The sequence below is a fragment of the Saitoella complicata genome (assembly GCF_001661265.1).
Source record: "Saitoella complicata NRRL Y-17804 unplaced genomic scaffold SAICOscaffold_14, whole genome shotgun sequence".
Taxonomy (NCBI): Eukaryota; Fungi; Ascomycota; class Saitoellomycetes; order Saitoellales; family Saitoellaceae; genus Saitoella; species Saitoella complicata.
In genome coordinates, this window is record NW_017567005.1 from 75,726 (window position 1) to 101,820 (window position 26,095).

At 53.8% G+C, this 26,095-nt stretch overlaps 13 protein-coding genes across 13 annotated transcripts; 6 read left to right on the top strand and 7 right to left on the bottom strand.

Annotated features, from left to right (window-relative positions):
* Window position 1: 1 nt before the first annotated feature.
* Window positions 2-391, top strand: SAICODRAFT_7895 (Swi5-domain-containing protein; the record flags this gene model as incomplete). Its single annotated transcript, XM_019171136.1, has 3 exons — window positions 2-19; window positions 74-159; window positions 223-391. 3 exons carry the CDS (start codon window positions 2-4, stop codon window positions 389-391), a joined length of 273 nt encoding a protein of 90 aa, XP_019023576.1.
* Window positions 392-997: 606 nt separating this feature from the next.
* SAICODRAFT_35519 (P-loop containing nucleoside triphosphate hydrolase protein) lies at window positions 998-4,846 on the top strand (the record flags this gene model as incomplete). Its single annotated transcript, XM_019168427.1, has 1 exon — window positions 998-4,846. The coding sequence occupies one exon, from the start codon at window positions 998-1,000 to the stop codon at window positions 4,844-4,846; it is 3,849 nt and encodes a 1,282-aa protein (XP_019023577.1).
* A 490-nt stretch (window positions 4,847-5,336) lies between these two features.
* Window positions 5,337-6,064, bottom strand: SAICODRAFT_30628 (uncharacterized protein). The gene has a single exon (XM_019167725.1). The coding sequence runs from the start codon at window positions 6,033-6,035 to the stop codon at window positions 5,391-5,393; it is 645 nt and encodes a 214-aa protein (XP_019023578.1). The 5' UTR covers window positions 6,036-6,064; the 3' UTR covers window positions 5,337-5,390.
* Window positions 6,065-7,505: 1,441 nt separating this feature from the next.
* Window positions 7,506-9,090, bottom strand: SAICODRAFT_81104 (uncharacterized protein; the record flags this gene model as incomplete). Its single annotated transcript, XM_019171228.1, has 3 exons — window positions 8,553-9,090; window positions 8,250-8,490; window positions 7,506-8,200 (listed from the first exon to the last, which is right to left on the bottom strand). Coding segments are annotated over exons 1-3 (1,446 nt in total), but the record flags the coding sequence as incomplete, so codon positions are not given.
* Window positions 9,091-10,205: 1,115 nt separating this feature from the next.
* SAICODRAFT_25783 (uncharacterized protein) lies at window positions 10,206-11,069 on the top strand (the record flags this gene model as incomplete). Its single annotated transcript, XM_019166880.1, has 1 exon — window positions 10,206-11,069. One exon carries the CDS (start codon window positions 10,206-10,208, stop codon window positions 11,067-11,069), a length of 864 nt encoding a protein of 287 aa, XP_019023580.1.
* A 231-nt stretch (window positions 11,070-11,300) lies between these two features.
* Window positions 11,301-13,347, bottom strand: SAICODRAFT_93317 (SecY protein). The gene is made up of 3 exons (XM_019171865.1): window positions 12,945-13,347; window positions 12,541-12,888; window positions 11,301-12,482 (listed from the first exon to the last, which is right to left on the bottom strand). Exons 1-3 carry the CDS (start codon window positions 12,952-12,954, stop codon window positions 11,407-11,409), a joined length of 1,434 nt encoding a protein of 477 aa, XP_019023581.1. The 5' UTR covers window positions 12,955-13,347; the 3' UTR covers window positions 11,301-11,406.
* On the bottom strand, window positions 13,320-14,164 carry SAICODRAFT_30629 (uncharacterized protein). Its single transcript, XM_019167726.1, has 2 exons — window positions 13,876-14,164; window positions 13,320-13,785 (listed from the first exon to the last, which is right to left on the bottom strand). The coding sequence occupies exons 1-2, from the start codon at window positions 14,035-14,037 to the stop codon at window positions 13,330-13,332; spliced, it is 618 nt and encodes a 205-aa protein (XP_019023582.1). The 5' UTR covers window positions 14,038-14,164; the 3' UTR covers window positions 13,320-13,329.
* Window positions 14,165-14,207: 43 nt separating this feature from the next.
* Window positions 14,208-15,394, top strand: SAICODRAFT_66091 (uncharacterized protein). Its single transcript, XM_019170193.1, has 2 exons — window positions 14,208-14,529; window positions 14,589-15,394. Exons 1-2 carry the CDS (start codon window positions 14,414-14,416, stop codon window positions 15,370-15,372), a joined length of 900 nt encoding a protein of 299 aa, XP_019023583.1. The 5' UTR covers window positions 14,208-14,413; the 3' UTR covers window positions 15,373-15,394.
* A 164-nt stretch (window positions 15,395-15,558) lies between these two features.
* SAICODRAFT_25786 (glycoside hydrolase/deacetylase) lies at window positions 15,559-17,270 on the bottom strand (the record flags this gene model as incomplete). Its single annotated transcript, XM_019166881.1, has 2 exons — window positions 15,559-16,479; window positions 16,536-17,270. The coding sequence occupies 2 exons, from the start codon at window positions 17,268-17,270 to the stop codon at window positions 15,559-15,561; spliced, it is 1,656 nt and encodes a 551-aa protein (XP_019023584.1).
* A 934-nt stretch (window positions 17,271-18,204) lies between these two features.
* On the top strand, window positions 18,205-18,837 carry SAICODRAFT_42104 (uncharacterized protein; the record flags this gene model as incomplete). The annotated part of the gene is made up of 1 exon (XM_019168688.1): window positions 18,205-18,837. A coding segment is annotated over one exon (633 nt), but the record flags the coding sequence as incomplete, so codon positions are not given.
* A 181-nt stretch (window positions 18,838-19,018) lies between these two features.
* Window positions 19,019-20,513, bottom strand: SAICODRAFT_93328 (uncharacterized protein; the record flags this gene model as incomplete). Its single annotated transcript, XM_019171866.1, has 5 exons — window positions 20,207-20,513; window positions 19,802-20,146; window positions 19,417-19,747; window positions 19,240-19,377; window positions 19,019-19,197 (listed from the first exon to the last, which is right to left on the bottom strand). Exons 1-5 carry the CDS (start codon window positions 20,447-20,449, stop codon window positions 19,019-19,021), a joined length of 1,236 nt encoding a protein of 411 aa, XP_019023586.1. The 5' UTR covers window positions 20,450-20,513.
* Window positions 20,514-21,279: 766 nt separating this feature from the next.
* Window positions 21,280-23,223, bottom strand: SAICODRAFT_7906 (uncharacterized protein; the record flags this gene model as incomplete). Its single annotated transcript, XM_019171139.1, has 1 exon — window positions 21,280-23,223. One exon carries the CDS (start codon window positions 23,221-23,223, stop codon window positions 21,280-21,282), a length of 1,944 nt encoding a protein of 647 aa, XP_019023587.1.
* A 295-nt stretch (window positions 23,224-23,518) lies between these two features.
* Window positions 23,519-25,886, top strand: SAICODRAFT_19664 (BRE1-domain-containing protein). Its single transcript, XM_019166140.1, has 3 exons — window positions 23,519-23,662; window positions 23,724-25,049; window positions 25,102-25,886. The coding sequence occupies exons 1-3, from the start codon at window positions 23,552-23,554 to the stop codon at window positions 25,717-25,719; spliced, it is 2,055 nt and encodes a 684-aa protein (XP_019023588.1). The 5' UTR covers window positions 23,519-23,551; the 3' UTR covers window positions 25,720-25,886.
* The last annotated feature ends 209 nt before the right edge of the window (window positions 25,887-26,095 follow it).

A 26,095-nucleotide genomic window follows, 5' to 3' on the forward strand; every position in this document is an offset into this window, starting at 1 on the left:
CATGTCAGGACTTCAAAAGGTAAGCCGTTTTCAGCATACTTCCGAGTGAGTAGTCGCTGACGAACGCTTACAGGACGCCCTTCGGGCAAAGAACGCCGCACTTGAAGCACGATTAGCCGAGTTGAAGAAACGACACGCAAAAATCCTGTCAACACTGGCGTAGGTCCCTCTTCTCCCTCCCCCCTTTCCTCGTGCGTGGATATACTGACACTCACCGTCCAGCGACCCAGAAAACCCAGAGAAGACGGTAGCAAGACATATCAAACTCCTCCACGACTACAACGAGATCAGAGATGCAGCGATGGGCTTGATTGGGAAGATTGCGGATCATGAGCAGGTTCGGGTTAAGGATGTCATGGGGCGGTTTGGGATTGGGGAAGGGGATGAATGAGGATACGTGCTGGAATTGGGTGGTGCGGGGGCGTTTTGTTTGGGATTGGGATACCCGGTGTTTGGGCGACGACGATACAAAGGTTGTGGTCCCTCATCTTACGCAGGTAGACGGACTGTTGACATCAAACATGCATTCGCCGTATTCGCGACTTCAAGGTTCTCACGCTGCCCAGCCCCACGTTCCTGTTCCTGTTCCTGTTCCTGTTCCCTGCATCCCTCGCTTAAGTTTGCACTTATGCACCACACGGTCGGCATCTTCCGCGCCGGCAATACGCTACTGCCGGGAATACGAGTCGCACGTCCTGCACAAAAACACAAAAACACAACGCCGTCCACGCCGTCCACTCCTGAGCATACATCCAGGAGACTCAAGATGGACATAGCCAAACGAGACAGCGACATACAGGACGACGTGTTTGAGCAGGTCGAGTTAGGGCCTCTGCAAGCCGCGACACAGGCTGTGGCGACCGTGACGCCGGCACCACAGAGTGCGCTGATTCCTCCCCTCTCCGTGGAAAACGATGTCCCGAGGTTGGGGAGGGCGGATCATGCGCCTCCGTCAACGTCGAGTACGACGAGGAGAAGAAAAGGGGATGGACATGTCATGGTTGATACGGCTTCTCTGCCTAGCTCGGGTGCGAAGAGCGAGAATGGTGGGGGGGTGGTTGATCCGTTGGAGAGGTTACCGCCGGAACAGAGGGAGGCGGTGTTGGCGCAATCGCGGTTACCGGAAGTCACGGTGAACTACAAAAAACTCTACTCGCTCGCCACGCCGTTCGATTGGCTCCTCCTCGTAGTCGGGACGTTGTGTGCGATTGCAGCTGGTGCTGCGTTACCGTTGATGACCATCGTCTTCGGTGGCCTCACGAACTCTTTCTCGAATTATTTCGTGCCTGGGGCCGATACGAGTGGGTTTCAAGGAACGGTGAATCATTATTCGCTTTACTTTCTCTATATCGCCATCGGGGTGTTTTTCACGACATACATCTACACATGCTCCTTCCTCATCACCGGCGAGAACATCACTCGCCGTATCCGCGAGAAATATTTACAGTCGATCTTGAGGCAAAACGTCGCTTATTTCGATGTGCTGGGAGCGGGTGAGGTTACGACCCGGATTACCTCGGATATGAATTTGATCCAAGACGGTATATCCGAGAAAGTCGGCGTGTCGATTTCGGCCGTCGCGACATTCTTCTCGGCATTCGTTATCGCATTCATCAAATCCTGGAAACTCACTCTCATTCTCTTTTGTATCATCCCCTCGATCCTGTTCATTATCGGGTCTATGTCGAAACTCGCAGCAAAGTTCACGACTCAGGCGTTGAACGCGTACTCACAAGGCGGAACACTGGCAGAGGAAGCCATCTCCTCCATCCGCGCCGCACAAGCCTTTGGTATCCAAGATCGTCTGGCAAACCTCTACGCCTCGCACCTCTCCCTCGCCGAAGGATTCGGGATGAAGAAAGCTGCGGCGAATGGTGCGATGTATGGTGGTATGTTTTTCATTATCTACTCTGCCTACGGTCTCGCGTTCTGGGAGGGATCGAGGTTGTTGGTGCGCGGAGAGGTTGATACGGGTATCGTCGTCAATGTGTTTTTCTCGGTGTTGATTGGGGCGTTCAGTCTTGGTAATCTCGCGCCGAATTTACAGGCGTTTAGTTATGCCGTTGGAGCTGGAAAAAAGATTTTCGAAGCTATCGAGCGTGTGCCGTCGATTGATTCTTTGAGTGATGAGGGTGTTATTCCGCAGGGTGAGGTGAGGGGTGATATTGATTTGGAGGGTGTGACGTTCGTGTATCCCGCTAGGCCAGAGGTGACGGTCATGGAGGATTACTCACTCCACATCCCGAGTGGGAGAACGACTGCACTCGTTGGATCTTCGGGATCGGGGAAGAGCACCATCGTCGGTCTCATCGAACGCTTTTATGATCCGTGTGCGGGGAGGGTGTTGATCGATGGACATGATATCAAGACCCTCAATGTGAAGTGGTTGAGGACGCATTTGTCGTTGGTGAGTCAGGAGCCGACGTTGTTTGCTACGTCAATTTATGAGAATGTGGCGTATGGACTCATTGGGACCAAGTATGAAGATGCGGAGGAGGTGGTGAAGAGGGAGATGGTCGTTAAAGCATGTATCCTCGCCAATGCGGATGGATTTGTCAGGCAGTTGACGGAGGGGTATGATACCATGGTCGGCGAACGCGCAATGCTCCTCTCCGGTGGACAGAAACAGCGAATCGCGATCGCCCGCGCAGTAGTGTCCGATCCGAAAGTCTTATTGTTGGACGAGGCGACGAGCGCGTTGGATGCGAGTAGTGAGGGGATTGTTCAGGATGCGTTGGATAAAGCTAGTGTTGGAAGGACCACGGTGGTAATCGCGCATCGCCTCGCTACGATTCGGAAGGCGGATAATATCGTCGTTATGGCGCAGGGAAAGATCTTGGAGCAAGGTACGCATGATTCGTTGTTGGAGATGGGGGGGACGTATGCCCGTCTCGTCGATGCGCAGAGGTTGGGGACGGAGGAGAAGGAGAGGGGGGAGGAGGATGTGGAGCAGGATGAGGTTGAGGAGAGGATTGAGGAGGGGTTGGGGTTGGTGAAGACAAGGACGCACCAGAGTGTTGCGTCGCAGGTCCTCGCGAACAAGAAGGGTGAGGAAGGGAGACATTATGGGACGTGGGAATTGATAAAGAGGATTGGTGCGTTTAATAAGAGGGAGGCGCCTATTATGTTTTTGGGGTTGGTTGCGAGTGTGGTTGGTGGTGGTGCTTATCCAGCACAAGCCATCATCTTTGCGCATTTGATTGAGGTGTTGTCGTATCAGGATTACAACCGCCTCCGCAACCGCGCCGATTTCTTCTCGTTGTGGTGGTTGATCATCGCCATCATCGAGTTGTTTGCGTATGCGCTCATGTCTTCCATGTTTGGGTATTGTTCGGAGAAGATGGTGAGGAGGGTCAGGGATCAGAGTTTTAGGGCGATGTTGAGGCAGGATATCTCGTTTTTCGATAAAGAAGAGAATTCGACGGGTGGGTTGACGTCGATGTTGTCGACGGATGCCACGAAGCTCGCCGGGTTGTCGGGGACGACGTTGGGTACGTTGCTCATTATCGCGACGAATTTGATTTCGGGGTGTATCCTTGCCCTCGTCGTTGGATGGAAATTGGCGTTGGTGGCGATTGCGACGTTGCCGCTCCTTGTTGGATCTGGGTTCTTGAGGATGAACATGTTGGCCAAGTTCCAGGATAAGATGAAGGGTGCCTACAACAAAGCTGCGCAGACTGCTTGCGAGGCGACGAGTGCGATTAGGACTGTTGCGTCGTTGACGAGGGAGCAGCATGTTTGGGATATGTACCATGATTCGCTGGAGGGACCTGCTCAAGCGGCGTTGATATCGACGTTAAAGAGTACGGTATGGTTCGCTGCGTCGAGTGCTATCACTTTCTGCTGTAACGGCCTTGCGTTCTGGTATGGAGCTACGCTCATCAGGACCGAAGGCTACAGTTTGATTACGTTTTTTATTTGTTTCACGGCCATCACCTTCGGTTCGCAGTCTGCTGGGCAGGCGTTCACTTTTGCACCGGATATGACGAAGGCTAAGGCTGCTGGTGCGAGTGTCATGGGTCTTCTTGACCGCACGCCTGAGACTGATACGTGGTCGGATGAGGGCAAGAGGGTTGACCAGATCGAGGCGGGTTACATCGACTTCAAGAACGTGCATTTCAGGTATCCTACGAGACCTGAGGTTCCTGTGTTGCGTGGATTGAACTTGAAGGTGAAGCCTGGTCAGTTCATTGCTTTGGTCGGTCCGTCTGGATGTGGTAAGTCCACTACCATCGGATTGATCGAGAGGTTTTATGAGCCACTTGCTGGTCATGTCCAGGTAGATGGTATTGACATCTCGACATACAACGTCAACGACTACCGTCGCAGCTTGGCGCTCGTGTCTCAGGAGCCTACCCTGTACGCTGGTTCTGTCAAGTTTAACGTCACCCTTGGTGCTATTCATGATGTCACGGACGAGGAGATTCAGCAAGCTTGTCGTGATGCCAACATCCATGACTTTATCATGTCTCTGCCGAATGGCTACGATACACTCGTTGGAAACAAGGGATCTTCCATGTCTGGCGGTCAGAAGCAGCGTATCGCTATCGCTCGTGCCCTCATCCGAAACCCGAAGATCCTTCTCCTTGACGAAGCCACTTCAGCTTTGGATTCGGAGTCCGAGAAGGTTGTCCAGGCTGCCTTGGACAAGGCTGCTAAGGGACGCACAACCATTGCTATTGCTCACCGCTTGGCCACCATTCAGAAGGCCGACATGATCTACGTCATCTTCGAAGGTCGGGTAACTGAGAAGGGGACGCACGAGGAGCTGCTTGGATTGCACGGCCGTTACTATGAGATGGCTATGCAGCAACAGTTGGAGAAGTTGGGTGCTTCGGGATTGTAATAACTGGGCGTTCATCATCTCTCCTCTTTGGACTTTTTCCATAATATAGGTCGATATATTTCTTTTATTTAGTGTAGCAGCGATATTTCTGCCATATACCAAACTACATTCTGCTTGTCATTTTCTCACGAGCATGTGTAAAGTAGCTATTGTAACGGATGGAGTAGTAAGAAGTGATTGTTATTCGAATGTAGAAATAAAGCTACCAAAACCTCCCCTTTATATAGCAAAGTTCTGTACCGGCTTCTAGGAAGCCGGTACTCACCGAAGCCGGTACTCACCGAAGACCGGAACAATAGAATTAAAACCAGGTACGACGTACCTGTAGAATCCGTAGTGTGGTTCGACACACTACGGCTATTCCACACCACGTGCACAATTGCAGTCAACAGCTGGGACATTCGGAAGAGCTCGAGGAGCAATATCGTTATGAGATGCTTGTAAAATACGATGTATCATTCCATGTTATAGCTATGAGTAAAAGTCATAAACTCCGAATACGCCAAAATATCATATCCCAGAATGCCTTAGTCTACTAATACTGTCAGACCGTCAACCTTTTCGCCTCCTCTAACTCTGCCTTCGCTGCTGCCATAATCTTCTGCAGCTTCTGGAGGGCACTGGGCATGTAGGGCGCCGCATTTGCTTTCTCGTCTTTGAAATTTCTGGGAATCGCAGCCGGCGGCGTGCGTACTGCGGCCGCCGTCTTCGGTTCCGAACGCGGCTTTTTAGCACCGTTCGTCATCTTCTCGGCTTCAGCTGCCACCGTCTCCGGACTCGGTTCTCTCTTCTTTCGCTTCCGTTCTTCCAGAAGTCGCTTGATGTGGGATGGACTGTGCCGTGCAGAAACGCTTGCGGCCAAACTCTGCAACCCCGGAGTAATGTCTGCTTCGCCAGTAGTACTAATATTGAGGACGAACAGGCCTGACACCGCCGGACCCATTTCAGCACACAGTGCCGAGAGGTGAAGTCTAGCGTCAAGGTCCGCATGTGACATCTCACGAGTCACCCAGTTGATAACGAGTACGGGAAACGCAAAACGAGATTCCTCGGCGATGTACCGAACAAGGTCATGGAATGAAGTTCGTTCTTCGGTCCACTTGGCCGGCGAGTCTTCGATCCCGGCGTTGCACTCGTACATCAACGAGCCCACATGCGTAACATCTCCGATGCTCGCAAACGGTCTCATGTCCACACCAACCTGGACACCTTTCCGGGTCTGCTGCCATGCGTACCCTTCCTGACTTTGCTTTAAACCAAGCTTCTCTTGCAACCAGTAAGCTGTGGCACTGTTAACGTTTTCAACAGCCACCAGTCCTCTCCAGACATTCTCAGCCGAGTCTGCCCTGAAGAATGCATGTTCCACAGCTGCTCCAAGCGCTTCACCAAGATTCACGGGTCTCCATAACTCCTCGGCTTTTCGCGCCGCCTCTTGAAGGGCCTTGATCGCGTCGTCGTCTTGTCCCATATCCATGCTTGACAAGGATTTTCGAATTTTCCTGCGCTTAACGCTGTCGGTTTCTCCGTGGAGCTCTTGTAGTGCGCTTCGGAACGCCTGACGTTTCTTTCTCTCCTCCTCTGTCTTCCGCGCAAGTTCTTTCTTGCGCGACAAGGCCTGATGGGCTCTCCTTTGAAACTCGCGTACCACGCGCAGTTCGTCCTTCCGGCGGCGAAAAGCCTCAGCTCTTCCTTCGTCTGCCACGTCCTGTGCAGCTCCTCTCAACAGCGACTCCAGCATCTCCGACGTAAGCCCATCAATGAACGCCTTGCGGGTTTTCGTCCCCTCCTCGAGCTCCTGAACGGCAGCCATAGCATACTCACGTGCTTGTTTGGAGACAACTGAGCGCGTGATTTCATTGAGGATACCCTGCAACTCCGCCTCCGAAATCTTGGGCTTCGCAGGTTTCTGTGCCACAGGCGGCATCTGCACAACTGACGACCTGCGAGCCCTCGGCTCTGGTGCGGGTACAGGAGCAGGAGCAGCAGTGGGAGCCATCTGCGTAGCCGCGCCAAAAGCGCTACCGTTTCGCACAGCCGGAACCGGAGCCGGAATTCCAGGAGGTCGTGTCTGAACGGGTGAACTCTCAGGCGTAAGGCCGACAGAAAACCCAAGACCAACATTTGCTTTGGTTGGCTCTGGCGCCTTCGGCGGAGCAGCGGGAGCACCAAACGAAAAGCCCGAAGCGGGAGCGGGAGTGACCTGCTTTGCCTCCGCCAATTTCGCCGGTGCAAAACCGGTCAAGACACCTGGCGTGGCACCAAAGGCAGATCCAACTGGTTTCGGCGCATCAGTCGCAGATCCAGCAGCCTTACCAAACGAAAATCCACCCGTCTGTGCAGCTGGTGCTGGTGCCGCCGGTGCACTTCCAAAAGCGCCAACCCCCGATCCCCCGCCTCCAAACGCATCCGCACCAGCCTGCGAACCGGACATCTTTGTGCGTGCAAACGGATCCGGATTCGGTGCACCAAAAGCACTTCCTGTAACTGCTGCCGTCGCTGCTTTTGCTAAAGTGCTCCCAAACGCACCGAAGGCACCAAACCCAGTCGCTGGCGCCGCTGCTGGTGCGGCAGCCTTAGCCGCAGCACCCCCAAAGGCACCACCACCACCCATCACATTCCCAACCCCTCCCGGCCTGAAGGGTTCAACAAGCGGATTCATCCTCGCCCCGAACCCCGCCGCTCCATTCCCACTGCCTGTTCTCGCCCCACCCCAGGGCAGATTGATGACATCTGCAATGCCTAACCCACCTCTTTTCGCCTCCACAACTCCCCGATTAAACGCCTGCCTCGGATCACTCCTCCCATCCTCACTCCACCCCCCTCCCTTTGACAACTTTGCCGCGACCACCTCTCCCGTATTCTCGTCCCGCACGACTTCCACACCCCAATGTTCGCAATCCGCCGCTGCCTCTTCTGGGGATTCGTACCCGAGCATGGCGACGAGTGTGTCGATTGCGATGGGCGGTTTGCCGGCGAGGGAGCCGCGGAGGGCCTTGAGTGCGCCTTTGCGGATGGAGGAGAAATGTTGTTCGAGGAGACATACAGTTAGATACCCTACCCGCTCACTCCTCACAAGCTTGAAAAACCGTGTGAACTGATGCAAACTAGCCTCCGCGTTCGGGAAAGTAAACCTGTTCGCAACGTTATTGCTGCGTTGTGCCATTGAGGCCAACTTGAGGGCTAGTTGAATCTGCGGGTTATTGAAGAGTTCGGGTGGGTAGTCTTGGGCTTCGTGCGGGAGTTCGGCGTTGCGGATATGGTAAAGGATCATGTATGATTTGAATTCAGCTTCATTGGGGCATATTTCGCCACGTTCGTGTGCGTCGTCGTAGAACTGGGAGAGGGTCTGGAGGACTGTAAGTCAAAATTAGCATCGGTTTCACGGAGACTTTGTTTGACGTACCTTTCCACAATTGCTCCGCTTCTTGCTGAGCTTGGAACTCGGGGACTTCACACATGAAGTGCGAACTCAGGATATGAAATCTTGCGATGCGCTCATGGCATTCAATCGCAATAGGATCCGAAACTCCCTGCACGGTAAAGTCCTGTCTGATACCTCGCGTTCGACCACGAACGAACGAGTGAACAGAAGCATACTCATGCGGCCCACACAGAATCTTATCAACAAGATAATCCAACGTTTTCTTCATACAAAACGGTCAGCATACATCCCCTCATCCAATACTCTCCTAAACAAGCACCATACCTTCAACACAAGCGGCGGCCTAACATCACTCGGCAACGGCGGCGGATCCCCCGCCGCCGGCCGATGAAAGATCTTGACCGCGCGCTCTCTACTAACCCGACCAGTCTCCGGATCACACTCCAACCGATCAACGTTATTTTGCCTCTCACGCTGGACTCGCTCGAATTCAGGACACATCTCCACACACGTCCCCACGAACTTGATCGCCTCATCCAATGGCCTAGGGTTCTCCGGATCCTGTAGTAACCCTTTCCGGATCGCATCCGCACGCTCGAGTTCTCGCCGTCGTTGGAGGTCGCGGAAGTGTGCGATGTCGGGTTCATCGAAGCGGCCGGCGCGGTTCTGGTTGTTGGGGTTCGGGCTGGCATCTTCCAAGTTGGAGTTAAGATCTTCGATGATGGTTTCGTCACTAGGAGTATTCCGTCCTGAGCCAGGCCTGGAACCTCGGGCACGGCCGCGGCCTCGTCCTCGTCCCCGGCCGGGTTCGAAGGCTGGGAGGGCCCTGTCCATTCAGAGCATCCGCTGGTGAATATCCGCTGACCGAGCTGGTTGCGTAATTGCGTACAATGGGTGCGAGCGTACACGGATGGGTGGCTGACCAGGGGCAGAAGCAGGTCCACCAACAAACCCCCAAAGGGTCACACACGCCAAACTCGACGGGGATGCCACGCTTCATTGAAGTCAAATCCCCCGTGTTGGGGGTTAAGTGTGAGGTACAGCGGTGGCCGTTGGAGAAGGCGGAGGAGGCATATAGGGAAATGGGGAAGGCGAAGTTTAGGCATGTTATTGATATGTCTATGTAGAGCAAAACGTATTCCCACGGGCGCGCAGCGTCCAAGGTGGACTATAGGGGGGTCGGACCGTCTGAGACACGGAAGAGAGCCGTAGACGAAGGTTAATGAAATGTTATTTAGAACAGGGTAAGATCGAGGCAAAATCCCATCGGAAAAGGCGGAACCGCAGTTGCCGCGGGCCGCGGCCCACGGCGAGGACCGGGACCGATATGTACGGATCGCGACAGCGGCGCCGAATTATCGAAGGTGTCATGATTCTGTTAATTGCGCCCGACCTACCCGAGACAAGCGACGGGAGATCATCGATCTTGAATGCAGGAAGAGCTCGAGCTGAGAGTAGGCTACAGAACCCGTTCAAATCCGTACTCCCTCCTTCCTCTGTGATTAGCATTTGACGTTAAACCTGCCAGCTTATAGTCAAACCCTTCCCTTCCTCATTCTCCGTAACTTTTTCATTCTCCGCGCGCATTATCGATTACGGTATCGCGATCGCCTATCACATGAAATTCGTCATTCGCCCTCGAAGCACTGAGACCCCCCGACTCAGCAAAAGAGTGATGGGGTGGTATAAAGGCCCTTCACCTCCTAGCATGTAGACAGGGTAGACCAGCACTTGAGCATACAGTCCGGTAAAGGCTGAAGAACAGCAAGGAGAGACGGTGAAACAGCTGAGCCCACTCGGTCCACCATCGGCACGCCTCGGATTACATAACCGCATACACTCCGAGGAACTCAAAACTTTTCACGAAAACAAAGACTGTCCATCCTTGACAGCATACACCTCCGACGCCCTCTTCGTTCCGAGGTTATAGCCTTTCAAGAGCGCATACACCCCAAACAACCACCAGCAACATCCACCATGTCCTACCTTTACCTCCACAGGACCCTTACGCGGCTTTCTCCGCTGCCTACAAACGTTTCAGCAGTCCAAGTTCACATCGCGGAACGCTCCCTAGCTTGGGACTACAACCTCCAGTACCCTCCCATGCCTACCGAAAACGATGACTACGGCGTCCCCGCGACACAACCCTCCTCCCTCATCACGGGCACAGACGCTAAAGCCGCTGTCCTAGCCTGGTCCCAGACTCTCGAAAAGGTTCTATATTTCGAAGCACACAGCAGTGCGAAACCACCGAATACGCCTGGGACGTATTCAGTCCTGGGACACACAGAGTGGTTCGTCTTCCGCCCCAGCACCCCCACCTCCTACGACATGGTCTTCTTCCAAACCCCCCTCGACCTCATCATCGCTGAATCCAAGAAAGGCGGTTATACAATGCTCCTCGGTTCCCAACTCATCAAGAAAAAGTACGAGAGGGGGGAGTGGCCTTACCGCCTCCGTATCTCCCACGCCCCGACGATCGCGCAACTTCTCCACCAGTTTTGGGATTTGGGGGAGAGTGCGCGGCCATATTCTCTTGCGCCTGTGGATGAGACGTATTACTCCTTTCCCACGACGCATACAGAATTCCTTGATCGTCGTCTATACTCCACATTCCTCATCTCCTCGCCGGCGGTGCTACAGCAGGAGCTGGAGAGGGATTCGGCGGCGTTGAGGATTCAGAAGGGGTGTCATAGTTGGTTGTATGCCCCCGTTTGCAAGGATGGAGAGCATTCCATCATGGTTCGCGAGGGATTGAGGGAGTTAAAGGCCTTGGCCAACATGGTCCAGTTTTTCGTGGATGAGGCGGAGGCGCCGCGTGTGAAAGAGGTGAGGGCTTGATCATGATGCTATAGAATAGAATGACAAGAGCAAGACAAGATGATACATTTAGAGTACAGCTACAACTACAGCTACAGTTTGAGGTTTTTCGGTTACTTACAGGGATGCATGGGTTTGGCTTACAGGATTAGATATACGGCGTGCACTTGCTTTTTCAGATACAGCTCTCTTCTCACTTGGTATCATTACAATAATGCAACAAATATAAACAAAATCCATTCCTTTCCAAAAACGGTCTCCTCGCTTCGCGTACTCAATAGTCCATCAAATGCAACTTTTTCCAGCTCTCCATCTCCTATCATTCCAACTCAAACACATATCACTATCGTTCAACAGCTTATCCCAAAAGGTCACCCATACCCGCCAACTGCGAGTTACCCTCCTTCATCGCAATCTCAAAGTACGAATAAATAATCGTCACAGCCAACAAAATACTCGTTCCACTTCCCAGCGCACCCAAAAGGTCGGAAGCGACCGCAAGAGCACCAATACAGGCTCCACCGAACGCAGCAGCGGTAGGGATGACGCGACGGAGTTCCTTGTACATAGACTGCTCGCGGTGGCCGGCGATGACCATTTGCTGGTCCTTGAGCTGCTTGGCGACATCGCGGGGGGAGGAACCGGAGACCTCAATCCAGGTCTTGGAGAAGAGGGCGCAGGCGAAGAGCATGAAGGAAATGTAGAGGGCAGTGTGGACGGGGTCCAAGAGAGCCTCCTTGAGAGAGAGGGGAGGGGACATGTAGTACGCCAATCCGGAGACAGCGCGTAGCTGAGCGGTACCCTCACGCGCATCCCAAGCACCGAGAAGACGGACGAGGATGTTGTCGGGGAAGCGGTTCCACAACATCTGGGAGACGAGAAAGATGTTGGAGGTCAACGCAGATTGGAGCATGAGGGGCATGTTGGAGGTGTAGAACAACTTGACGGGGTAAGTACCACGCTGTCCACGGAAACGGTTGGACTTGACGGGGATCTCGACACGGAATCCCTGGAGGTAGATAACGACCGCGAAGACAAGGACGGTGGCGAGGAGGTTCATCACGTTAGGCAAGTTCTGGCGGTAGAAAGCCTCCTTGAGCGCATGGGTCTTGTCGGAGCGGGTGAGGAGGAGGTGGAAGAGCGCGACGATCGCACCCTCGAACTGGGCACCACGACCGGTGTTGACGGTGGTGGGGGAGAATGCCTTCCAGACGATGGTCTCGCAGACGTTGGTGGCGATGAAGAGGGAGATACCGGAGCCGAGACCGTAGCCCTTCTGGAGGAGCTCGTCGAGGAGGATGACGATGAGACCAGCAGCGACAAGCTGGAGGATCAACAAAAGACATACACCGGCACCAAGGTCCTTGGGCTGGCCGTAGAGACCGGTAAGAACGTAAACAGTAGCCTGACCGAAAGAGATGATGATAGCGAACACTGGATATCATGAATTAGACCATGCGCAGTGGAGTATCGGAGATTGATAGCAACATACACTTCTGAGCAGTCTGGTAAAGCTCACGGTCACTCTTCAAATCCAAGTTGACATCAATCATATGAGATCCCGCCAAAAGCTGAATCACCATTCCAGAGGTAACAATGGGAGAAATACCCAACTCCATAAGCGTACCGCGGTTGGACGCGAGGATCATTCGCATCCAGAAAAGCGGATCAGACGCATCGGAGGAGACGATACCATAAAGAGGAACCTGGGAGAGGACGAGGAAGATAAGGAGAGTGACGGCGGTCCAGAGAACGCGCTGGTTGAAGGGGACCTTACGGTCAGGCGCTTGGATTTCGGGAAGGACTTGCTGGAAGGGCTTGACCAGGTCCAAGAATCGGACTGTGTAGATATACGTGTTAGAAGATGAATTGGAAGGGATGAATGAGGGATCGCACCTCCGGACATGGTTGCTGATTCGAATTGGTCGAGGGGTGGTGGTTGAGACTCGAGACGCTGCGCTGTCCTGAGGTCGCTCCGTAGCGTCGACGTGTTCAGGCTGGTGCACGGGGCTGGGTACAAGTCAGGCGACAGAACCTTAAAGAAGCTGATAAGGATGAAGCTGAGATCGAAGTGACAAATGGTCAAGATTATGAATAGTTTCAGCTCGAGGTGTCTGACCTTCAACAGGCGAGACTGACATTCGAAATCCTGCAATCATTAACGCAAAACACAACGCTCAATGCCCAAAGAAAGTCCGTCCAAGATGACTGCTCTACCTTCCATATATCGTCTCCAATCTACCTATATCTCCTGCAGTTCATCTTTCCCCATCGCATCGAATTAGAGAGCCATAACGGCACCAACACCGGCCAAGACGACACAAGCAGCCAACATCACACGGTTCTCAGATCCCTGACCCATTGCACCACTGTTCGCAGCAACAACACTCGACGCCACCGCAGTAGCCGTGGACCTCGATCCACTCAACACCATATTGCTAACGCTGCTCGCCCTGCTAGACGCACTGGCAGCAGCACTCGCACTCCCACTTCCACTTGCAGCAGACGCGGCAGATGCAGCAGCACCGGAGGGAGCAGGAAGTGCAGTAGCAAAAGTCACACCGTCGAAGGTTGCGGGGAGGGTGACAGAGCCGGTGGAGACGCCAAGGGAGGAGAGAGCGGCGGAGGGAGCGGGGAGTTCGACGGAGACGGCTTCGCAGGCTTGGTAGGCGAGTTCGAGGGCGGTGTTTACGTCGGACTGGGGGCAGGAGGAAATAACACAGGCTGCGATGTCAGACTGTATGCTATTTAGCACTGATTACCCGGGGTGAATGCGCGGCTACGGCTCCGGACCGTGAGCGTAGCCCGTGGATGAAGGAGAACGCACCATGTAGCTGTCAGTGGTACAGTAACACGAGATATCGAACGCGGCGCAAGACCCGGAGGTCACGCTCGAAGCACAAGTGTTAGCACAAGCCGGGACCTCGGCGGATAGGGCGGAGACGGAGGCAGCGAAGGCCAGGACGACGGGAACGATGGACGCCAACATACTGATAGAGTCGCGGTAAACGGAGGAAGAGATGGCACGGAGGATGTCTAGGGGAAAAGAGAAGAGTGGATGACGAGCGGGGTAGATGACCAATTTATGTGATGATATTGGCGGCTGGGTTCTCCGTCTCAAGTGGGGCGGAAGCATGCATTTGGCACGCGTTGCCTTCCCTTGCTTGGCGACTGAGGCGGTGCACTGTGCGAAGGTGACATACCAGGAAGCGAGTGCGTTGATACTGTAAGAAGAAAGGCAGACGGAAATAGTAGAACTTGTGTTTCACAGCAAGCGGGCTGTCTTGGGCACCTGGCGCGGTCATCCTGGCAACGTTACAGGGGCAGATGCGATCCGATCCGTCAACAATTCATCTCCAAAGTAAATGAAACGATCTCTGAGTGAAGACGAGTCCTCGGAAGCGTCTGATACGGAGAATATCCATGACACAGGCGATGCCTCCAAGGCCCAGCGGGTCGATGGTGATGTTGATCAGGACAGGTTCGTGCATATCAAATTCTCTCTAATCCTTGATACAGGCAGCTAACAAGTCCACGCAGAACCTCCCAGTATCAATCTGTAACCTGCTATCACCCACCCGCCTGCAACTTGTGTCCTAAGACCTTCCCAAACATCACGGCCTACGAATCCCACTTCCACACATACCACTCAAACGTCTGCTTCACCTGCCGCACCAACCTTCCCTCACCACGTCTCCTCGAACTCCACCTTGCAGAAAACCACGATCCATTTTGGTCAGCACGGAAAGCAAAGGGAGAGTCAGTGTATGGATGCTTCGTGGAGGGGTGTCCGAAGATGTACAAGAGCTGGAAGAAGCGGATTGAGCATCTCGTTGGGAAACATGAGTTTTTGAGGGAGTATAACTTCAACTTGGTCAATTTCGGGCTTTCCAAATCGACAAACTTGTTGACTACTCCGAATGCGAGGAAAGCGGACGGCCCATGGCGGCGGCAGCATGCACAGCCAAAACATGGCGGAAGCGAGTCACCAAGGACAGCGAGGAATACCAAGTCGACGGAAGGCTCAACGGAGATCGACAAACCGACAGAGGCAGCCCCAATGGCTGCATCCATTAGCCAAGAAGAAAACATGGCCATTTTCAGACACCAAAAGCAAACAATCGAGCAGCCACGTGCTCTGCGAGAGGGTAAGTCTAGGAAACAGGAAGTCCTTCCACCAGGAGCACCAGAGAAAGCTGCAGTCAGTCAGCCTACACCAGTAGCGAACAAGAACACCGGAAATGATGACCTCGCTGGACTGACGAAGGCCATGTCAACCGTAAGCCTCATACCCCGGAGTGTCAGACCGGGGAAGGGGAGATGATTCAGAGGAAGGAAACAGCGTGTCCGATGAAGCACAGAATTATACCCAGAATATCCGTTAGTGAATGACACAGAGTCACTCGCACAGTAACTGATTATTGTTACAAAATACCACGTGGCACAAAATTCTTCAAAAACCCTAAGCGAGCGTGCAGAATATCCATTCCACTCCCTTGACATTGCAAGCTTAACGACCGTGTCCGCCGCCATTGACGCCATTGTATCCACCATTCTTCCCATTCGAGGGAGCCCCATTACGCCCAGTGACAGTAGTCTTCTTCGCCGTAGTGGTAGCCTTCTTCGATGTTGTGGTAATCTGCTTAGGCGATGTCGTAGCTGCTTTGGCAGTAGTGGTCGTCTTGACAGTAGTAGTCGTCGTCTTGGACGTGGTAGCAGTTGCTTTAGGCGTGGTGGTGGTCGTCTTGGACGTCGCAGTTGCAGTTTTGACAGTCGAAGCGCTGGGAGTGGCAGAAGCGGGCGAAGACGAGCGATACCAGTTCGCCTCCGGATCTCCAAGACACTCCCCAACAGTAATGAACTCCAACCCCATCGTCTTGCAAAGCTCCAAGACGTACGTTGTCAAGTTGTACGAAGTCTGGTAATGAATGTCGTGCATGATGACGAGGCGGTTGTCAGAATTCGCGTCGGTTAGGTTGCCCTTGACCCAGTTCTTCGAGTTCTGAATGAGGTTGGGAGCATCCTGATTATAGTCATCCGAATCGACGTCGAAGTAGATAACGTGGTATCCCATCCCGTTCATGGTATCTTCACAACCAGACTCAGCCGTGCAAGAAGAGTACGGCGGGCGCATATAAGTGGGAAAGAACCCAAGGATATTGCGCAACGCCATCTCGTTGAGTTCCATTTCGTACTTTTGCTCAGCGACGGAAAGGGTAGAGAGGTCTGGGTGAGTCCAGGTATGACTGGCAATTTGGTTTCCATTGGCGTACGCCTCTTGGATCATGGAGGCCCATGGAAGACTGGTGTTGTCGATGGGACCCTTCCCGAGGTTGTTACCAGTAATGAAGAACGTAGCGACAGCACTGTGATTCTTGAGCAGCTCAAGGATATTAGTGGTGTACAGGTAGGGACCATCGTCAAAGGTAAGCTGAGCAACAACTAATCAGCAAGAGAACAAATATTGGCTCGCATAAGAATACGCACCGCGACCTGAGTCTCGCTGACACAATCATAGATACCAGCTCCCCCATACTGGACACTTCCCAACTGAGGCCTCGCAACGGTCGAAGTGTTCGAGCCAGCAGGAACGTAAACGGGATCGCAGTACCCATAAGCAGGCTGACAGTTGGACGAATCGCACCACGCCTCACCGGTTCCGCAATATCCAGCATCAGAACAACATTGACTATCTGGGCATTTGAGGCCCTGCGTACCACCGCAAGTACCGTCAGTCGAGACGCCGGACGAAGCAGCGGATGAGGTGGATGTTGCGCACGACGTGCCCGTACCACAAAAGGCAGCTTGACAATTGGTGATGTAATCGCTAGTATTACCGCAGTAGCCAGACTGAGAACAGTACAACCCGGCCCCGCAGACGTAGCCATTTGTCCCTCCGCACGTGTTGTCAGGAGAGGGTGACCCGTAAGCGACCGTGGAAGGACAAGTCGTGCCAGACCCCCCGTAGGCTGCCTGGCAGTTGTCCTGATAAGCCGTACCAGTACCGCACCATCCGGACGCCGAGCACCATTCGCCGGCCGCACAGAAGTAACCATTGGTGGCTCCACAGGTTTGGTCAGGAGTGATAGTTGCGCGTTTACCGAGAGCTTGATGGCGAGATATCCAACCACGAGCATGATGCTGATGACCCGGATGGGCGATGGCGGAGAGGACGAAGCCGGAGGCAGCGGCGAAAGCCGCGAAGAGTGACAGACGGGGCATGGTCGGTTTAGTCTCGCGAGACAGAAGAACCGGAGATGGCGAACAGCTCCCTTTTATGCTATCCGCAGGTCGTACGCCAAGATGCTGATTTAACACAGGACGGATACAAGCGAGGCCGAGCCCCGTCGTACGTAAAGATCATGGGGCAGTGCCGGCTGTTCCGATCGAAAGATCGTCCTTCGCATGGTTTTGATACCTCCTTTTCGAAGAAATCGTTCCAGGCATTGCATCATCACTGAAGGGAGCATGGGGGTGCACGGACGACTTTCTCATTAGCACCGAGACGCGTGTGAAACGATACAACCGCCTAAACAGCCCCCGACGGAGATCACTACGGTCGAGGTCGACCCCTTTGAAAAGCTTCATGTCTTTTATGACGAAACATCGATCGCTATACGGCGCGGTCCCGGATAGAGTGATTGTTCATTTCGGCGGTGCAGCGTTTCACGGACGAACGATCAATGGCCGATGCAAATTAAGGAGCACAGACTGGCAAGCTCGGAACGAAGCGTCCTCTCCTTCGATCGACATCGTCACGGTAATCAAATTTGAGAATAGGGGGGTTACTAGCTGGTATATCGTACGGTCGTATATTTGCAAGGGCTCGAGGTGGCTGGGGGTGGCACCGATACGAACTGTATTCTACGTTACACCTCCCTCCTCGGATCAATCCTTCCCTCGATCTCCGTACGAATCCTCAATCACAATGCCCAAGTCAAAGAAGTCAAAGAAGGGTCTCGCAGCCCTCCTCACCACCCACAAGGCCGAGAAAAAGTACAACGCAGACCAAGCAAAGAAAGTCGCAAACAACCCTTACGCCAAAACTGCTCCCACCAAGAAAAAGATTGAACGATCCCTCATCGGGGAGAAAGTCACCGTTAAATCTACGTCCGCCGATGCACCCTCTGCCGCGACCGACGCCGACGCGAAGAAGAAACCTCAAAAGCCACGGAAACAATTCATCCCATTCAAGAAGGAAGACACGATCTTGGTTGTCGGCGATGGCAACCTCTCCTTCTCCGCCTCCGTCGCCGAACACCACTTGGAATTCGCTACCCAACTAACAGCAACAACCCACGACTCCCTCACCCTCCTCACCCAAAAATACCCCGACGCACCCATCCACATCCAAACCCTCAAAGACCTAGGCTCAATCGTCCTCCACGAACTCGACGCGACAAAGTTGGATAAGAACAAGACCCTGAAAGGGTTGGGAAAGAAATATGATTGTATCGTGTTCAATTTCCCGCATGTTGGGGCGGGGATTAAGGATCAGGATCGGAATGTTGCGGTTAACCAGAAACTCTTGCTCGGGTTTTTCGAGTCGGCACAACCAATCCTCAGCCGCACCGGGACAATCGTCGTCTCCCTCGCCGACTCTTCTCCTTACACACTCTGGCGCATCCGCGATCTCGCGAAAGAACAGGGCCTCCGCGTCCGGCAATCAGGAGATTTCGTGGGTGAAGCCTTCCCGGGATACGGTCATCGACGAACAATCGGATGGCAGGATGGGGTCAGCGAAAAGGGATGGAAGGGTGAGGAAAGGAGAGCGAGGATCTGGGTTTTCGAGAGGGATGAGGGTGAGAGACATGATGCCGCGAAGAACAAGAAGAAGAAGAAGAAGGGGGCGCCGGCCGATAGTGATGATGAAGAATAGTCAATTCATCCTCTACCCTTATAATCAAAATCAACGAAAGCAAACGCCATACCTAACCAAAACCCAGAAACATAAGGAAGACATAGACGGACTACATGACGAAAACCTTCCTAACGTCATCCTCCGGAAACTCCTCCCCACTCCTCGGATCCCTAACAACCCCCCTACCCCCGTCCTCCTCCCCCCTCAACCCTATATTCTCATTCCAAATCCTCAAACTTCGCCGTCCATATACCCTTCCGTTCGGCAGCACAACCGGTTCGTTCTCGCCTTCCATCCGCGCAGTTGCACCTCCTCCTGCGGCTCCTGGACATTCCGAGGACGAGAGAGTGGGCGCGAGGGTATCGACGAGGGTTGAGTGGATGTGGTGTGCGAAGGGGACGTTCTCGGCTAAACCGGCCATTTCGGGGGAACAGATTGGGCAGTTGGTGCTCGTGTTCGTTCCTGCCGCTGCCATCGCTGCAGCGGAGGTATTCGAATCAGAGGAACAAGCGCAAGATGGAGTTTTGAGAGCCGAGAGGCCCGCTGATAGGGCGACGTGCAGAAGTGGCGGGTTAGGGAGTGCGTACAGCGCATGATGCGCTTTGACGAATAAGTCTGCTAGGGTATCCCATCGTGCATCGGAATAGAGGTCTGCATATGGTTGGACGGTCGTGGAGGGCGGGTATGCCAGTAGTGCCGCGGCTTGTTGGATACGTGGCATATGTGTTGCGGCGTGTGGGGTGAGATGTTTCCGGTAGTAGGCGATTGCCTCGAGTTTCTTGTCGGCGCGGACGAGTTCGATGAACTCCTGCAACCTCAGCTCGAATTCAAGATCACTCTGTCACAACATGTCAGCCTTCAACTCATGCGAAGGATAGGAGGTAGGTCTGACCCCAATCCCATTCTTCACCAACACCTTCCGATTCTCCCCACACCACCCCAATGCCTCGCCCACCCCTCTCTCAGCCCTCAAACTCCTCTCCACACCCCTCGCCTTCACAAAAACCTCCACATCCACAAGTTCTTCAATTCCGCGATTCTGTGCGAGGGAGGCGGCGGAGGATGTGAGGCCTTGACGGAGCATGTAGTCGATGATGAGGCGGTCGAGGCGGGTTTGATTCCAGCGGTCGTAGGTTGGGGAAGTGGTGGTTGTCATTGTGGAGAGTTCAGAGAGATAAGAGAGGCGGGACTTGGTTGAGGTTAGGATTGTTTGCTCTTCGATCTGGAGTTTCCCGAGCTATTCACATTGGTCAGCATACACCCCGGCGGACATCATGCCAGGAGTAAAGAGACATACCTTCCTCTTCAATCCCTGCATCCGCCCAATCATCCCCTCAATCCCCTTCAGCGCATTTTCCACTCCGCCCTCCTTCCCTACCTCCTTCTCCACCACAGCGATTGATTTCGTCAAGTTTGTCGTTTCTCGGTCGATCGCGACGCGGGAAGCGCGGAATACTGATTCGTGAAGTGCATGGGGGAGTTTTAGGAGGGGTTGTTCGAGGATGAGGTGGTTGTCCGGGTTGAACTTCTCAGAGGACATCGTCTTCCACAGGTGAATGGTGGGGCGGAGGAGGAGGGGAGGGGGTTACGTCGGCCTCGAGGGGTGCAGTGAGGATGCGAGTTACTGCAACCTTATGAGCTGACAGGCCGAAGAAAGTGAATGCTAATGGTCTGAATTTAGTACTTCGAACGATCAATATTCATGCCTATAATGCGTACTTTCCAACGGGGTGTCGGTTGGTGCGTCATCGCGGGACCAGCCGATAAGCGCAACAGAACACCAACACACACAACACAACACACACAACACAACACACACAACCCTTCACGTTTTACAGCAATGCTTTCCATGAGACGTGCTCCTTCCCTCTTCCAGGGTGCCATCAGACAGGTATGGTCACTCTTCCTCCCTATTGCTGGCCACAACTGACAAGCCTATTCACCCACAGTTCAGGACAACTGCCTACCTGAGAGATCTCAACCCAGGAGACAAAGTCACCCTGAAGCTTGGCAAAAACATTATCCCCGTCACCGTCCAGAAAAGGGCCGACCCTACTCCGAAATCCAAGTACCCCAACGAGCCTTGCTATCTCGTTAAGTTCAATAGCGGGAAGGAGACCATTCGGCGTGAGGCCACCTTGACCAAGGCATGAGGCTGGAATTGGAGACGACTGAATTGGTCAGAGAACGAAAGATACGAGAGCGATTGTATATATATCCAAAGTATACCCTGAATACCGCAGATAACACCAGCTTCCCCTTCCTTTCCGCGCGGGCGCGCCGCCGCGTGCACCCAGTAATACAAAAACGACAAAAAATCTAAGAAAACATTCATATCCCAAAAACATGCAATCCAAAAAACGAGCCCATCTACCACCCATACTCCTCCTCCTCCGCCTCCTTCCTCGCCCTCTCCTCCTCTTCCTCCTCCTTCTCACGCTCAATATCACTCAGCGTCAACACCACCTCCTCACTCTCAATCTCCACCTTTTTCTTACCCCTACCCTTCTTCCCACCCTCCGCAGCCTTTGCATTGGCTTCCTGTACAGCCCTCTGCGCTTCCGCTCGGGCTCGGGTCTCTTCTGCTTGTCGTAGACGGGCCTCTTCCATCTCGCGTGTGAATTGTTCGAGTTCTTGGTTGATCTCTTCGACGGGACGGAAGGTTTGTCCGCTTGCGAGTGCGTAGGCCTCCATATCCACCTCTTTCCGATTCTTCGGATCAAGAGCCTGTGTAACCCGACCAGAATTTTTCTTCTCTTCACACCGAAACTTATTAACAACCTGCCGTCTCGTAAATCCATACGTACTACCCCACATCCCTGTAATCATCTCAAAATCCGTTCCCCAACACCTCAATGCCTCGTAAAACTCTTCCGTCATGTCCTTCGTCCACCGTGTCGCCATCGTACGCTTCGAATAGGTGAGAGATGTGATACGACGATTCGTGTCGTCTTCGGTGATGATTTCGAGGTTTTGGGTGGAGGCATCGGTGTGCGGGGCTGCGCGGTCGATGGTGAGGGATTGTTCGTCGAGGACGATTGCGCCGTTTACGATTCGGACGCGGGGGGCAGCGCGGGATTGGGTGGGGCCGGAGGCGCGGAGTTTTGCGCGGTTTGCGGCGGCGAGGCGGGCGATGCGTTCTTCAGGTGTTTCGTTCTTGTGGTCTTCGTCGTTGTCTTCTTCCTCTTCCTCTTCCTCGCCGTCATCGTGCTTTGCGACTTCTTCTTCGTCGCTGCGGTCGATGTAGCCCACGATCTCCTCTTCATCATCATCCTCCGCCGCCGGCGTGCCCTCCTCCTCCTTCTTTTCACCTTCCTCTCCTTCCCCTTGCTCTCCCTCGGCTTCCTGCCCTTCTTCATTCCCGTTCGTAACCCCTCTCGTCGCCGCCTCCGCCTCCTCAACCGTCATCCTCCCCCTCCTAACCAGATACCTAACCTTCCGCTTCCTACTCTCCTCCTCAACAACCTTCTTTAGCTCATCATACCTCGAACTCTTCTTCCCGATCTTGATGTCCCTGGTCAAATCAGCCATCGAGAGGGTCGTTGGGTCGATTCTTAGGTCTTCGGCGTTTTCGGGGGTGGGTGAGCGAGCTTGGCGGCGGGAGGAGGTACGGCGGGGGGCACGGGCACGGGCACGGGAGGTTGTGGTTGTGTTGGTTGCGGCGGAGGTTGTTGAGGTGACGCTGGAGCGACGGCGGCGTTTGGGGAGGGGTGCGGTGCTATCGGTGGGTTCCACTTCATCATGCGTCGTCGAGGCTCGCTTCTCCAAAAGACTCACAGCAGCAGCTGCTGCTTCACCCACATTCATCTCCCGCAGCTGCGGATCAATATTGCTCTCCCCCGGTCTTCCAAAACTCATAGGAGCGCCAAAGCTTGTAGATGCACCAAAAGTCGTCGGTGCCTTCGACTTCGCCTGTTCAGTCGCAGGCGCCGCCCTCGTGGGCTCAGTGGCCGGCGGAGTAGGTACCGGCGCATCATCAACTGTAGTTGTAGATTCACGTCTACTGGAAACGGCTGGCGCCCCGAAACTTGTAGGAGCACCAAACGACGTCGCTGATGCTTGTGGCCTGCCAAATCCTGCTGGTCGGCCAAAAGAGCTTGATCCCGCGCCTGATCCAGGCGTAGTCTTGGGTGGTCCAAACGATGTCGGCGCACCAAAGGACGTTGGTCTAGTGGGTCGACCAAAGGAGGTAGAGGAGGATGGCGATGGACGGGAACGCGCAGGTTGTGTCGAGGCGGGCGTTAGAGGAGTACGGATGGAAGAGACGTTCGGTGCCGGCCGCTGAGGAGGCGCGAAGTTGGTTCCGTCGGACATGGCAATGGAGGAGTCGTTAGGGGATGGATCAGAGGGGATGGATCAGGGTGTTGTTATTTGTATGGTCCGTGAAAGCGGGTCGTTATCGATTGTCTTGGGAGCGTACCGTTGCCAAAAGCTCGACCCCCGGATACTGAACAAGGAGGAAACTCTGGATTATTTTAATAGGAATCTGGGTGAGATCGAAAAATACGAGACACGTTCAGTCGACCTCCTTCGTTATGCTGCACGCAACCCTGGCCTCAATTACCCGGCGCTGCACTCGCGATGCAATACCAGCCCAGCTAAAGGTACACCACCCAGCGCAATTCCCTTCCATTCCCTGTCCATGGAGGAGCGTAAACGATCCCTTGCGGATGACGGCTCAACCTCGGGTCCTTCCCTGAAGCGGGAAAAGCTCGACCACGAGCTCCCTCCAGATGTCGCGGAAGAAATCGAAGTATGTGGTAGTTTTGGAGGTGAATGCTGATCAATGCATGCTTACGACGGACGTTCTATAGACTTTCCAGAAGGAGGCGATATGGCGCCAGATGAAGGAGTATCAGCGCTTGAATGAGCGTGCTGAGGCTCAGGTTGCTCGCCTGAAGGAGAGGTCCACATACCATGAAGATCACCTTCGGGTTGTTGACGCGTGGTGGGCGCAGCTTCTGGATGAGATGCGCATTGTTGCTGGCGAAGCCGTAAGTAATCCTTCAGAAGATATTCTGGCAAGTGTGCTGTTCAGCGACAGCGAGACCTTTGCAGCGCACCTCGAGAAACAGAAGAGCAGGATTGTAGAGACTGCAAAGGCATTACTAAAATACAGTGGCGACGACCCACAAAGCAAACTAAAAGCCGATTGCTCTCGTCTGTCGTCGGAGGTCAGGGCGCTGAGGGTGGATCTAGAGTCCGCACAGTCGGAAAAGCTTGTTGCGGAGGAGCAATTGGACGACGTGAAGGAGAAACTACGTGCTCTGGAAAAGAAATGGGACCGCTCACGCAGCAAGACTATCGCCAAGCTCGAGGGCCGTGACACTGACGCCAACGTGAAGGAAGAGGAAGCAGGAAAGGCTACCCCAAAACGTGACGATATACATGCAGACTTGAAGGATAACTCGGAGGCGGCGCAGAAGTTGGAGGAGGCGAATGCAGTGCTGAAGAAGATCCGAGAACAGATGTCTGAATTGCAGAAGGCGAATGAGGCGGTCGTTGCGGAGAACACGAAGCTGAAGGTTGAATTGGCGAGTCCGGTATCTGACGAAGTCGTCACGTCTTTGCCAGCCTACGTCTCTTTGAAAACCAACTTCGACTCGATCTCGGCCCGTATCGAGGTACTGGATTTTCTGAACGAAACTCTACGACAGGAAAACACCACTCTCAACGCCGAGCGCGACACCTTCCGTACCGAACTCGATGAAGAGCAGACAGCGGCATTGACTGAGAGCACAGCGCACACAGCAAGACTAGATCAAGACCTGACCCGTGTCCGTTCTCAGCGTGATGAGTTACAAGCAAACCTATCCGTGCTCAAGGAAACCACCAAGAAAGAATCCGCATCCATCCGCGAAATCGGCACCCTTGCGGATACTCGACTTGCACGGATCCACGCCCTCGAGGCCGAAGTGGCAAGGCTGCGTACGGACGGCACCGGGATCGTGGGTGAAGTTGAGGGGAAAACGGAGCAGGAGTTGAAGGAGATGGTAACAATGTTGACCAAGCAGAACGAGAGCTTGAAGGCGGAGTTGCCTGCGTTGGAAGCCGCATTCGAGAAGGCGATGAGGCAGAGTCAGAGCAAAGTCGAGGAAATTGTGGAGAAGGAAGAGGTGTTCAAGAGGCTTCAGGCAGAGGTACAATTTGTCTGTTCTGATATATTCCACATACTAATGATGTGCCGTACAGAAAGCTAAAGCGGACCAGAAGTACTTCGCAGCAATGAAATCCAAGGACACACTCTCGGCGGAAATGAAGGCGCTCAAGCACCAGGCAGCAAAGTCAACTGAAGTAATCGAGTCGTTGAAAGAGGCCGAAGCAAGTGTTTCAGCCAAGCTGGGCAACCTCCAGAAACAACTTGCGAAGATGCAGGAGAGTCACGAGGGGTATGAGAAGCGGTATCGGGAGTACGTTAGATTGGAGGGCGAGAGCAAACTCAGGGTCGCGGAGTTGGACGAGAAGATCAAGAAGCTTGCCGCAGAGCTCTCTGCTAAGGATGCTCAGTTATCATCCGAGTCCGCCTCCAGGCGTGCCGCTGAAGAAACCGTCGCGGAACTTCGCGTGCAAGTCAAGCGCTCCAAGGCTTCGGCCGTCACGGTTTCTAATGGCGAAGACCCGCTCACGGTCTACCGCGGTATGGTGAAATGCTCCGTGTGCCAAAGCAGATGGAAGGAGGTTGCGTTGGCACAGTGCGGACATGTGTTTTGCAAACAGTGTATCGATGACCGGGTTAGTACGCGCCAGAGGAGGTGCCCAAACTGTAACTTGGGATTCTCGACTGGTGATATTTTGACGGTGCATCTCTGAAAAGACTTATGAATGGTGTTGCTGTGCTTTGTTCATTAAAAGGGGAGAGGCCGAGGAGGTGATATGATGGCGTTCTGGGTTTTGATTTTGGGAGAACACCTACGTACCTGTAGCATTGGAATATCCACTTGTAATGTTAGCGATCTGAATATCAGTCATTCACACTCATCAACTGAGCCGCTGGATAAGGTTCAGGTCATACCCATGGTTCACACTGCATTTGACCTAGTGCTCTTGTAACGTTGACAAACCCCAGGGGCTTACACGTGACCCAAACAGCCCAACGTCACCGCCAACAGAACGCGTAAGGGAAGGGTATGAGATGTCGCGATTGAACGGTGATGGTATGGGCTCGTCGGATAGTCTAGAGCAGTCG